This window comes from Hordeum vulgare, chromosome 5H (genome assembly GCF_904849725.1).
Source record: "Hordeum vulgare subsp. vulgare chromosome 5H, MorexV3_pseudomolecules_assembly, whole genome shotgun sequence".
Taxonomy (NCBI): domain Eukaryota; kingdom Viridiplantae; phylum Streptophyta; class Magnoliopsida; order Poales; family Poaceae; genus Hordeum; species Hordeum vulgare.
The window spans coordinates 3411000-3424597 of record NC_058522.1 but is presented as its reverse complement, the minus strand read 5'-3'; the positions used below and the strand labels follow the sequence as shown (position 1 = coordinate 3424597).

Here is a 13598-nt window from a genome sequence, read left to right as displayed (position 1 = left end):
GTGGTAAGTGCCAAATGTGTGCAATAACCAGCAGGAAATATCCCCTCCGAAAAGGCTATGGTGTTACTCATGGCACTAGGGCAGAGAGAGAGAGAGAGGGGGGGGGGGGGGGGGGGGGCCGGACCAGTGTGCAAATTTGTTGAGGAGTAAATGTTGACAGGGCAGAACAACAGTGCCACCCCTCTCCTCCTTGGTGTATATGCACACAGTGTACATACTTGTCACTGGGGAGCATCTAGCTAGGGTTCTAGAGGAGATTGGGAAGCCATTGACCAATGTAAAAGTGCAAACGGCCTCTGCCCTGCTCTGCTGCTTGTCCTTGACATGCACAGCTACTAAGTACTTACTTACTTGTTAGCTACTCCACTACTGCTGCTGCTGCTGCTGCTGCGGCTCTGATGGTGAAATTCCCTCGTTAAATAATGGGGCATGATGCTACAGTGGTACCAACATGAAAGCGCGTATATTTATTTATAGCCCAGCTAAAGTGATGTGTTTGCTCCAAAAAGAAAGAAAGGGCATACACACAGAGAGGGATGCTTGGTCATGGGTCATTGTTTCTTGGGGATCATGTATATATGACTGATATGAACAAGGATAGCTCTGCCCACAATCATCCGTGTGATGTCTCAGTTGGTTGCGTTTGCATGCATGGATCGCATCCATCCATCACCGCCGTCGTCGTCGTCGTGGTCGTCGATGATGCCTCAGAGTTGCCGGAGAACTTGTCATGTTAGTCCCTTTCCATAGGCAGCTTTCCGGTGCGTTTTTTGTGCCCAAAAACGTATCATGGGATCGACAGGGACGCCGAATTGTTCGGTCGGTTTCGCTTATGATTACTGACATGATATGTATGTACCGCGACTAGCCGTTTTTACGTCTGAGCATAACCAGGTTATGGACGGACCGAATTGTTCTTGACTCTTCATAACAAGTCTTCTGATGCTCCTCTGTTCTCACCGCAATTTCCCGGGGGCACAAAAGGTAGATGGTGACCATGTCCAAGTATGGAAATTCGGCTTTCTGGAAAAGCTAAACACACAAAACCATTGTTTTATCAGATGCTCAGCATCCATGGTCGCATGCATCTCCCAGATGCAGAGACCGAGGATCATCCTTCTTTTTTTAAAAAAAAGATGCTCGGCATCCATTTGTGGAGCTAACTGGTGAAACATATGACTTGTCAAAACCTTGAACCAAATCAAACTGATTAATTAGCTGTAAAATTTCAGTCTAGAAATTTCGGGGACTAATTCCTACAGATGCTAAAAGTTAATTGATTACTGGAACGGATGACTTGCAAAAATCATGAACCGGGTCAAGTAGGTCACGCACACAAATTCAGTTTAAAACATGATCGTCTGTTCGTCAGTAGGTAGATTATGAAGGCAGGGGGAATCAAAAATAAGTTGTGATGGGTATCATTGGCATGGACAAAAAGCTGAAAACTGAACTGCCTTTGGATGTTCCTCTCTTCTTTTAATCCGTCTCATATGATCTTGTTTGGACATACTTTAGGGTTTGACAAGGTCTAAGATCCCCAACAGCCCTCTGAATATTCAAAGATGGATATGCCCTCACGTACACCTAGAGCTGCCAAAGCTGAATTAAACAACACAATAATTTTCTCGTGGAAAATCTATCGCATATTAATCAAACTAGAAGCGGCGAAATGATATAAAACCAGGTCTTGCGTCTGTGGCACAAAAACTCTAGTATTTGTTTAGTCAGCATTTGACAAGACGTGCTTGTCCAGGTGTTGCTAAAACAATGGCACAATCAGTGCCTTGTTTAGAGCCTAATTCTAATCCCTCTGGCTGCAAGCCATCATACTTTCTTTTTATTACTCAGAATTAACATATATATACTACTTCTTGGTAGCTAGCCTCTGCTTGGGTGATGACATGGTTGGGACAAGAATAATGTAGACTAGTACCTTGATGGTGATCCAGTTGGTTTAAGTCAAGTTAAGTTAATCATATGTGGACTTTGGCTTTTATCCCGAGATTTGTTTAACGCGCATTGTCTATGCCGTGGATGACACATCATCGCTCGCTAGAGTCATCGGCAAACTGACACGGCATGAAACAAACCACGTAAATGCCGATTTTCTTTTCTTTTCACACGTCGTCAAGTTTTCGGTAACATCACACATTCACACCTCGGCGGCAAGTTAAAAATGGTTCTAAAGCAGCCTAGATATGTAAGAAAACACATCACTCTGCCTATACATATATGCTTAATTGGGTCTTTCTGCAGATCTTGTCTGAAGCATGGAACCAGATTTGCTTCGCACATGGAAACCAAATCAAACAAGGGCCCTGAGCTGGTAAGGCGCAAAAGCTGATGATTTCATACTCAAGACTAGCACTAGTAGTACATATATAAGCTCACAGGGTTTGACAGCCCAATCAGGGGCGGCCACGTGGCGCGCCGCGGCCACCGAATTCAAAGAGAAGCTTCTCCGTGATTGAAAGCAATCAAGTAGGAACACGCGTATAATGGCGACAAATGGCTCGGAAAAAAGATGCCAGTAGTTAATGTAGGAAAGCTGAGTAAGCAAGCAGAAACAGCAACCCACACTAAAAATCAAGGACCATGACAGCAACCCCTAACCCCCCTACTACATTTTGTGTGGCCAATATAGTGATGCTAATTAATTAATCGGCATGCGTCACGCCTACCTCAGCAACAGCTTAGCTAAACAGTGGGCTTTAATATCCGTGCTAACCGAATATTCGCGCGAACAGAACTCGGCATAATTCAGTTTCCTCTTGTTTTTCATTGTGCATATGTCTGTTTTATATGGTAATTAACTTACTGTGGTTGGGAGTTAGATGGCAGTTTCATTGACGCTCTGTTTTGTTTTGTATGAAAGAAATGTTTATAGTCCATAAACGGCGATTAGTTGGACCCAAGGACGATGGCGTACCGAGGCGGCCAAACAGCGGATTAATTATCCATCAAACTAATCATGCCAATTATTTTATCCTAAACCCACCACATTTAATTACGATATCGGTAGTCGATCGATGCTTGCTAGAACCGGCCACAACTTGCAATGAAACTCCTCTTGGTCTGAAAAACTAATTGACAGCCAATCCACGCGTGTGCCTTCACCAACAAGCCACCATGAAACTTCTCACGCCGATTAATTAGTTACATATCGCTCGACCATTTACTTAGTTACATATCGCTTTAATTATGGCCCGCAACTGCATCAGCTTCCTCATCTTGATATCAGGATGCAAACATGGGTTTCGATTGCTGCTGCAGTAATCATGAAAACATACAAAAAGAGGTAGTATTTGCCACCTTTACATTTTGATGGAACTGGATCATGCTTAAGATATGCTATCCTGGTGACTGGCTAAAAGGGGGTGAATAAAAGGGTGATTAGTGGGTGGCTACCAGAAAGTAAAAAAAGAAGATGGTAGAAGAAGAGGCTACTAGTAGTAGTAGCAGTAGTAATAGGATAGAAAGGGAGGTGATGCAGCAGGTAGGGGATGGCATTTCTAATTTAAAGTCCAAGACAAGTGTTGGATTGTGGATTTAGGTCCACCCACTGGTTGTTAGGGGCATCCATCCATCCATCCATCCATCTGACCACCCCTAACCACAACACCCACTGCCAACCTCAATGTGTGCGCAGCAAGACCCTCTCCCCTCCCCTGCCCTGCCATGCCTTTGATTTGAAGAGAGGTTACCGGGTTAACCACCATTAGCGACCGCACTTAATTTAATTAGCTCCTGCTTCGCCGGCCGGATTGTGTCTAAATCACGGATCACGTGTGCTAAGGTCATTGAAAAATACATGCCTAACATGGCGCGGTAACCACGGCGTAAAAGAGCGAGCGCGCGACGTAACTTGGCCGCGAGGAAGGCGGTGAAGATAATTTGGCAATTCATGACAATGTTAGCGCTGTTTTTTTTTAATGCAGAGGCAAGTAAAGTGCAGTGTTTTTTTTAAAAAAAAACATCTCTCTTTACATGCGCCAAAAAATTAAAACACTTTCGAACGTACTACATGAGAAAAGCCGAATGATATTTTGGGGCGGATGCTGGAACATTCTTCCTGAGCGCCCCGGAACTCCAGTTACTCGGTTCTACATATGCTGTGTGGCGACATTCATTCTATTATGTCGAAGCGGAATTTCGCCCAAATCGGTCCATGTTACACCTACATTCTATTATGTTGAAGCGGAATTTTGCCCAAATCGGTCCATGTTGCACCTTCTTCGCCCCGCGCCGAGAAGATCCGCCTTCGTTGTCGCCCCTGCCTCAACTTGGACGCCATGTCCCTGAACCCATTCAAGGGCCTTGAATTGGGTTGAATACACCTCTCCAAACAAGCAAGAGAGAGTTATAGAGAGGATGAACTTGGGGTGGTGGACCACAGGAACCACCCAGCAGGGCCACCACTAAATTGTTCCCATCCGGGCGTTGATGCCACACGTGATGAATCCCAAACGATTTGGCCATCCCGCTGCATATCTCCATTAGCTAAGCTGGCACCAAAGCCAAAAGGCCATTTGCTGGTGGCTCGCTCGGCAAGGTGAAAGCTCTGAACTTTTTTCTTTGCTGCGGAATTACTGCTGCTTTGTTTGTGTTTTTACCTGTTTATTTAGATATAGGATGGGTGTGGAAATTGTGTGGCATGGCATAGACTTTATCGTGAAGGGAGATACAAGGCGGCGACGGCGACAAGTAGCCGGAGCCCTGTGGTGGTTGGTCGCACCACCAAATGCCTCCAAGCGGCAGCAGTTGGGAGGAGAAGGTTAGTTAAAGGGCAAGGCAAGGCAAGGCAAGACTAGACTATACATACATACACACATACATGCATGCTCAGTCCACACCAACTGATGATACTAGTGATAATGATAATAATAATAATAGTAGTAGTAATTCAGGAAGCAAAACTATTCCATATTTGGTGCTGCTGTGGTGTTACTGGGTGGGTGGTCTCCCTGACCTCACCCCCTTCTTTTCATTTATTTATTTAGGCACAAGCACAGTAGATAGAGAGAGGGAGGGGGAAGAAACAGAGGAGGAGAGGGAGAAAGGGAGGAGCTTTTTTTCCCTCCTCCTTCTTCTTCCTGTGCTTCTTTTGAGCTCTGGTTTTTTGGGTATTTTAATCCTGGGATCTGATTTTGTCCCCATATTGGGGAGGATCCATTATCTTTCTCCCCACCCCTCTCCCCCTCTATCTTTCTCTCTCTCTCCCTCCATAGCCCGCCTGCTGGTGGAAGAGAAGATCAGCTCTGGATGCAACCTGCTCCTCCTCCTTCTTCTTCTTCCTCCGCCTGCCCCCGGCGAGGAGCAGGAGCACACCCGCGCCCCCAGGTCTCGTCTCCCCTCCCTCCCATTTTCTTACGACCTTCCATCCCTTGCTCTGCACCTTCTCTTCTTCTTGCATGCATGTATGTCTGCTTGCTGCTGCTCTTCTTGTTCATGCTTCCGCTTCCTTGGATTTGTGCGCCTTCTGAATTTCGAGCTCCTTCTTTGGTGTCCGGGGATTTTGCACGGGTGTCAGAGGATTCTGAGGTGGTTGGATTTTGTTGATGAATTGAGAGCTCAGCAGAAAAACATGGCCCCTCTTTTGTTGATGAATTTTTGCCTTTCTTGCTGCCTAGTATGTATGTATGTATGTATGTATGCATGTTCTTCTCTTCTAGGGTTGGGTGTTTCTCCCTCTGATGATTAATTACTACGTTCTGCCTTTCTTGTTCTTCCCTCCGTTCCCTTGCTACCAAATTGCCAAAGCCCTCTGTTTGTTCTCCTCCGTACACCATGTTTTTCTCCTGGCCCGTAACTTGAGCTTTATATTACTATCTGCGGTGTGATTGCCGGCCAAATTGTCAGAGCTCCTTCGCTTCTTTCTTTCTCTGCCTGGTTTCCTCCTTTCAAAAGCTCCGTCTCCTTGATTGCCTTTCCGAATCTCTTGTTGTTATTGTGTTGAGTCACTGCACTGTACAAGATTCTTGGTGCCGCTCGATTCAAATCCTACCCCTTCTTCTGTTTCATCAGAACTAAGGGGCGCTTACTTTAGGTTTTATCATAAAAGTCCTCTTGCTGCTAATCAAGTCCCACCTCTTAGTTTCCCCCCTGGCTCTGCTCCCTCTTTCGCATCGAAAAATCGAGTTTTCGGACAGAAATTCCGGCCAGCAACTCACTAAGCTGAGCAGGTTCTTCTCTTCTTGCAGATTGATCGGGAAGCCGCGGTGGCATCGGTAACGCGCTAGAGGGGTTTCACGTTGGTTTAACAAGGTACGCACTCCTGGCAAATGATGAGGAACTAATCGCTCGATAATCGTTGGCTCAAACTCCAGTTATATGTATGCAGTTTTCCTTTTCTTCGTATATACGGCCGCGGTTTTTCCTCCGCAGCGAAGAGTACGACCGTCGCGTTGTCCATGTGAATCTTATACCGATGAAAAAAGAAGGAATACGGCTGGTGCAACGATTTGATTCTGGTTTCTTTGTGTTATCCGGCTACTTGGGTTGGGATAACACAGTAGGGATTCAAAGGCATATATTCCTGTTATCCTGATAACAAAGGAGGAGCGCACACCCCAAAACTTTCTTGATCCAATCTCAAGGACCACTTGTACCTTTACCCTGCAAATTCCCACGTCACGCTGTCAGAAATCTCGCGAAAATCCCACTGCTCGAGCTATTTATTTATTTTCATTTCTTTTGCACGGGGCTGCATTTCCATCAGACTAGGCCGAAAACTGGGACCTGAACCTCAGTTTTGGTTTCCAACTTGTGAATGCTGGCCTCTGTTTGCTACTGCTGCCACTAAAGCCTCTGTTTCATTTCTGCCAATTGCAGGAGGTTGGATTCATCTTGTGCTGAAACTTGCTACTGGTTGTGCATAATAATATACATGCTTCGCAGTAACCTCGGTCAGTGAGCATTTAGGAGCAGGAGATGGCTACTTACTACTCGAGCCCCGGCAGCGAAAGAGAGTCGCAAGACATGTACTCAAGAGACCCAGGCAATGCGTCCTACCCGATGTCATCAGCTCTAGGCAACCTGCTTTATCTCAACAACAATCCGTCCTCTGGGCCATACACAGCAGAGTTCGGCGGCATCCTGCAGACCCAGCAGAACTTCATGGAGATGCCTGGCCATGGCCATCATCCTGCAATGTCCCAGGACTCATCGGCGAGGGAGTCGCATGACATGCTTGCTTCCCACCATGGCCAACGCCCGTTCGGTCATGTGAAAGATATGAAGGATGAGATGTTGATGCATATGATGGACGGAGCGCGGAGTGGTGGTGGTGAACTCATCCATGACGACCCCCACAATGGCGCGCAGTTCGAGTTTGGTGTCCTGAACAACCATGACTCGTCGGATGTTCCGGTAGGGCAAGGCCAAGGGCTGTCTCTGAGCCTCAACACGCAGATCCTCGCGCCGTCGTTGCCGTACTGGTCTATCAAACCAGACATGCTGACGCCCAACTCTTACCAGGAAAGCCTGAGAATAGACGACATCCGGATGAAGAACATGCAGTCGGAGGCCTCTCGTGCGATCCGGCACTCGAGGTATCTCAAGGCAGCTCAAGAAGTGCTGGATGAAGTTGTGAATGTTTGGAAGAACATCAAACGGAAAGCTCAGAAAGAGCAGGCTGAACCAGGTAAAGCAGACGGCAAAGAGAGCGACGGGGGGCCGAAAAGCGAGGGCGCATCGCAAGAATCCGGCGCAAATGCAGCACCTGAGCTCTCCACTGCTGAGAAGCAAGAGCTTCAGAACAAGATGGCCAAACTGATGGCGATGTTGGATGAGGTGGGTTGGTGACTAAGAATGAATGAAGCTTTGTATTTTGCACAGTGTTTTTTGTTATGGTGTGGTAGATTATCCTAGCATTAACCAAAAAAGTAAACATTTCAGGTGGACCGGAAATACAAGCACTACTACCACCAAATGCAGAATGTGGTTGCATCTTTTGACATGGTGGCTGGGCCCGGATCCGCCAAGCCTTACACCGCAGTTGCTCTTCAGACAATCTCGCGGCATTTCCGGTGCTTGAAGGATGCCATCAATGATCAGATCAATGTTATCAGGAAGAAGCTTGGCGAGGAAGAGAATTCGTCTGGCAAGGAAGGCAAATTGACCCGTCTCCGGTACATTGATCAGCAGCTAAGGCAACAGCGTGCTTTCCAGCAGTATGGTATGATCCCTCAGAATGCCTGGAGGCCGCAGAGAGGGCTGCCTGAAAACTCGGTTACGGTTCTTCGCGCTTGGCTTTTCGAACACTTCCTTCACCCGTAAGTACCTTTCTTCATCAACTTCAATCCAGTTGTTATTGTTTCTTCTTTCTATCAGGACCATTTATTTGTTCTCGCGCCGCGTCTTATCGTTCTTCATTGAACATTTGCAGGTATCCAAAAGATTCTGAAAAGTTAATGCTTGCAAGGCAGACTGGCTTGACAAGGAGTCAGGTAATATATACTGTTGTTTTTTCACTTTTCCTGTGCTGAACACTTGATTTTATTTCTGAAAAAGTCTTGCAATTCGTATAAATGTAAAAGTATAAGAATACTTAATTTACTTGCCTTCAAAGTTTTGTATCGTTGCACAGTGTGTACATGTTTGTATTTTATTTCTTATTCTTTACTTGTGTCCAGCTCCAACCACAGCATAAAAACTGCAAACTTATAACAGCTATCTGTGTTCCTTCATGATTATTTATTTTATTGTTCCATGCTTTTCCAGATTTCGAATTGGTTCATAAACGCTCGTGTCCGCCTTTGGAAACCAATGATTGAAGACATGTACAAAGAAGAGACTGGTGATCTGGAGCAAGACTCCAACTCTTCCTCCGACAATGTGCCGAGGAGCAAGAACAAAGTGGCATCTTCAGAAGAGAATGAAGATCTGAAGAACGCCAGGGCTCGAGTTTGCGAAACCAGTCAGCTAAGCGAGTCGAGAGCAAGCATCGGGACCATGATTGTTGGCGCGGCGCCGGTTGGCTTCCAGCATGCTGAGGCCAACCCTGATGACAGTTTCATGAACCTGATGATGAAGGAGCAGCGATCCGGTGAGGCGGATGGGGGCCTCCTCCTCCACAACGCCGTTGCGCAGCACTCGGACGAGAACGCGCGGTTCATGGCATACCACTTGGCAGAGCTTGGGAGGTACGGAAACGGCAATGTGTCGCTGACGTTGGGCCTGCAGCACCCTGGCAGCGGCCTCTCGGTTCCGAATGCCCAAGCACACTTCCCCGGTGTCGGCGACGATGACATCTACAATGCCGGTGCTCCTCTCGGTGTCGGCATCGCATCTTCCGACTACGAATCTTTGAACCAGATGGATCAACGACAACGCTTCGAGCAATCGCCTCTTCTGCATGATTTTGTGGCCTGAATGACGATACATCAGATCAGGACCATTGACACAAATATTGGGGTTGGGGGTGACAGCATTTGTAAAACTCCTAGTGGCAGAATAATAGCATGCCTGCAAGAGCATGGGGGGTGTAGCTTTGTAGTTGCCATTTGATACAGGAGAGCATGGGGTATAGCAGGAAATGTAATATAAAGCTTAGGTGGTGGGGGTGATAGGGGGGGTAAAGATGGAAATCTTTTGTAAAGATAAAGTGCAATTTACTATACGTGTAAAAGCTTGTGCTCAGTATTGTAAAGTAATGGCCACTTCAGGATAATAGTATACATTGCTAAATGATGGCTATTCTTCATCAAGCTAAAGATTATATGTTTGTTGCACATACATATATATAATGGGATTGGCAATATAGCCAAACATTTAACTCTTGCATAATTACCACGCTTGCATATAGACAGGATGCAAGTTTCAAGTCAGGTGGACGCGCCCCAAGAGTAGGGCGCACCCAGGTGCCTCGTGGGCCACCTCTGCCTCCGATTGACCTAATTTCAATGCTATAAATTATCACCTATCCAGAAACTCTCAAAGGAGCACTCGAAACAATTTTATCGCCGCCGCAGTAGCTAGATGATTCTCTCTCTCCCTCCCTCCCTCCCTCTCTCTCTCTCTCACACACACATAGTAGTAGGTTTAATCTTGAAGTGTCCTTACTCTGTGACAGGAACAGTTAATTGTGTATCCGTTGTTGCTATGCTTATGAGAGAGATGCCTCTAGCGAACGCTATGGCCTCCAAGTCCATTCACTTTATACTTACAAAAACCCTAAAACTATTTGCTGCAATTTATTTGCTTTTATTTTCCTTTTGGTTTTACCTATCTAACACTATCAAATTTAATCTTTGCAATTAACGAGTATAAGGGGATTGACAACACTCTTGCTTTCGTTAGGTGCGAGTATTTATTTTGTATGTGTGCGCATGTATTGTTTATCATTGTTTATGTTGTGTCTCCAACTGGTTCGATAAGCCTTGATTCTTAAGGGAGGAAAATACTATCTGCCGCTATATTACATAACCTTCCATTTCAGGGAAATCCTAACGACTATCTTTGCTCACCCGCTCGCTGTTGTCCACTCATGTCATAAATGGGCCGGCCTAGTCGGGGGCGGGCTCTGCAAAGGGAAAGTTGTTAGCCGCAGGGAGCCTCATATAGGGAGTCCCGAGAAGCGGGAAGCTCCGTCTAACGAAATTTACCTTGGTCGAGCCAGCGTGGAATTTTCACTATTCCTAGTAAAGACATATTCGTGGAAACTATTATATTTATAAAAATCAAAACTAACATATTATTGGAGAAAATATTATGTATAGAAAAATGAAAAATGTTCAAGTATTACAATATAAAATGTTCATGTTCATGACATGGCAATAAAACATCATCTTATATTTATAAAATGGTCATCCCATAATTAATGAGTGTAAATGCGATAAAAGTAATAAAAATGGAAATTGTCGATATACTTAAGAACAGTTGCGTATACACGTATTAATCTTGCAGTGTCCTTACTCTATGAGAGGAGGAGTTGCAAGGCACGTATTTGTATTGTTGCTATTTGGTCTTACATTGTTTATATTATGTCATCATGCTTCAAGAATTACTCTGTTTGTTATGAAATTAATACCTTGTAATGTATGCTGGATAACGGTCTCTCGAAACAGGCTTTCGTCCCGCTTTATATATAAAGCAAAAATTCCAGCATCCACTCAACCACAGCCCAACATGCTGGATAACGGTCAAGGGATGGAGTAATAGTAGTTGATGTAGATGGATGTCAGTCTAATTGTAATGGACGTCATGCCTATATATTGATCATGCCCTAAATAATCATCATAACTATGCTCTGTTCTATATATTGTCCAACAGTTAATTGTGTATCCGTTGTTGCTATGCTTACGAGAGAGATGCCTCTAGCGAATGCTATGGCCCCCGAGCCCATTCACTTTATATTTACTAAAACCCTAAAACTATTTGCTGTAATTTATTTGCTTTTATTTCCATTTTTGTTTTACCTATCTACCACTATTAGATTTAATTTTTGCAATTAAAGAGTATAAGGGGATCGACAACCCTCGTGCTTTCGTTGGGTGCAAGTATTTATTTTGTGTGTGTGCATATACTGTTTGTCATTGTTTATGTTGTGTCTCCAACTGGTTTGATAAACCTTGATTCTTAAAAGAGGAAAATACTATCTGCTACTATATTACATCACCTTTATTTTTAGAGAAATCCTCACGCCTATCACAAGTAGCGACGTTTGCCCGGCCTAGTCGGGCACGGACTGTGCAAAGGGGGAGTTGTCAGCCGCAAGGAGTCAGCATATAGGGAGTCCCGAGAACAGGAAAAACAAAACTTACCTTGGACGAGCCAGCGTGGAATTTTCACTATTCATAGTAAAGACAAATTCGAGGAAACTATTCTATTTATAAAAATCAAAACTAACATATTAGTGGAGAAAACATTGTGCATAGAAAAATGATAAATGCTCAAGGATTACAATATAAAATGTTCATGTTCATGACATGGCAATAAAACATCACCTTATATTTAGGAAATGGTCATCCCATAGTTAATGAGTGTCCATGCGATAAAAGTAAGAAAAAATGGAGATTGTGGATATACTTAAGAACAATGGCTTATACATAAAAAAATAAGTCCAATGTTAAGTGGACCAGTCTTGGTGGATTGTAATTATGTTCTCTTATATGAAGAGAGAAATTAATGATTATACAGATAATGCATCATATATATAGGAATTATTGATATTATACCAATTATTATTAATGACTTCAACATAATATTGACATGACCCAGTTTTTAGCTACCCATTATAAGCGGTCAATTCTACCGCTCAAAAACAAAAATCTAGCGATCAATTCTAGAGGGGGCACTAAAGTAAACTTTTTTTGAGGGGGAGGGGCACTAAAGTAACTTACACACATGAGAAAGCAACTTTAGAAGTGAACCTAAAATTGGACAATCAGACAAGTCCTAACTCCAAGCATTAATATTTGCTATAACTTCACGCATCAACGCCAAGAAGCTTTTCCTATATATATGAACAATTCATACACCAAGCATTTCATGGTCATACACTCAACAACCCACTTACAAGAGTACCACCCATTAATATATAGCATCTGTTCCTTGGTGATGATGACTAAGTACATGAGGAACAATATGCAAGGACTTGTGCTACTTTCTCTTCTTGTTGTGGTGTGTTTGACTTGTCCTGGAGGCACATATGGTAATTAAGAACTCAATATTTTGGGATACAAATTGTTGACATTTATTGTTTATATGATGAGTTGTTAAGTCTATTCTTTAATTTATGTTAATTAGGTGAAATCATAAACGACAAGCGGAGAAAAATGATGAGAAAAGTAAGCCATGTAACCAGACCCCCTTGTTATAAAGATGGGCACCAGCTCCCGGGGCGAGAATTTTGTTGTGAAATAGATAACTTGTGCTGGCCGAATCTCGGAGAATGCTTCATCAATTGTCCCTGCAAGATTAATTGCACACTAGCAGCAACAACAACACAATAGTTTTGTCATCTCCCCATTTTGGGTGGATAAATATCAACCTTATGGTTCTCAAAATAATGATGTGTTGATAAGATCCTAATTTTTTTATGTTCTAGAAATCAGTTGTGTTATTTTAATATTCAATAAAACTAGTGGGTTGCTTGCACAATTGTATGGCTATATTTATCACCTATCATTTACATATTCAATGTTATTTTTGCCCAAATTTTGATTGTCTCCTCATAGGTATAATTATCGTGGACCTATGATGAACGCCGAGAAAAATGGACTTTAATATTTCTCCATCTCTCTCCCTCCCTCTCTCTCTCCCTCTCTCTTTCTCTCTCCCTCTCTCTCTCCCTCTCTTCCTCTCCCTCTCTCTCTCCCCCTCTCTCTCATTCTCATTATTGCGTTAACATCGTTCACATACTTTTTGTTGCATTGGATGGGTAAACAAAAATTTCATAATAGACCATGAAGCACCAAACATTGTAATTTAAAGTATGTTTGGTAAGCATTACCAATTTTATAGGTCAAGCATGGGGTATATCGATTTAATATCCATGGGAAACCCAAAAAAATTGACTCTTGATTTCTCTGGTTCAAGAGCATGAGGTTTGGTTTTAACACTACTTATTTTGCACAAAATCCTTAAAGCAAGTT

At 43.8% G+C, this 13598-nt stretch overlaps 1 protein-coding gene and 1 long non-coding RNA gene across 2 annotated transcripts; both read left to right on the top strand.

The window, feature by feature from the left end:
* The first annotated feature begins 5031 nt into the window (after window positions 1-5031).
* On the top strand, window positions 5032-9716 carry LOC123395499 (BEL1-like homeodomain protein 7). The gene is made up of 6 exons (XM_045090501.1): window positions 5032-5343; window positions 6204-6267; window positions 6835-7794; window positions 7900-8276; window positions 8390-8450; window positions 8725-9716. The coding sequence occupies exons 3-6, from the start codon at window positions 6934-6936 to the stop codon at window positions 9373-9375; spliced, it is 1950 nt and encodes a 649-aa protein (XP_044946436.1). The 5' UTR covers window positions 5032-5343; window positions 6204-6267; window positions 6835-6933; the 3' UTR covers window positions 9376-9716.
* Window positions 9717-12489: 2773 nt separating this feature from the next.
* LOC123397728 lies at window positions 12490-13104 on the top strand. Its single transcript, XR_006610011.1, has 2 exons — window positions 12490-12655; window positions 12751-13104. It is a non-coding gene; the product is annotated as an uncharacterized LOC123397728 (long non-coding RNA).
* The last annotated feature ends 494 nt before the right edge of the window (window positions 13105-13598 follow it).

What these genes read in the sequence shown, in the direction of transcription:
- LOC123395499 (XM_045090501.1), top strand. Translation starts at nt 6,934, where the DNA reads ATGGCTACTTACTACTCGAGCCCCGGCAGCGAAAGAGAGTCGCAAGAC. An exon ending in TGATGGCGATGTTGGATGAG is followed by an intron (nt 7,795 to 7,899) that starts GTGGGTTGGTGA and finishes TAAACATTTCAG; the next exon opens with GTGGACCGGAAATACAAGCA. An exon ending in TTCGAACACTTCCTTCACCC is followed by an intron (nt 8,277 to 8,389) that starts GTAAGTACCTTT and finishes GAACATTTGCAG; the next exon opens with GTATCCAAAAGATTCTGAAA.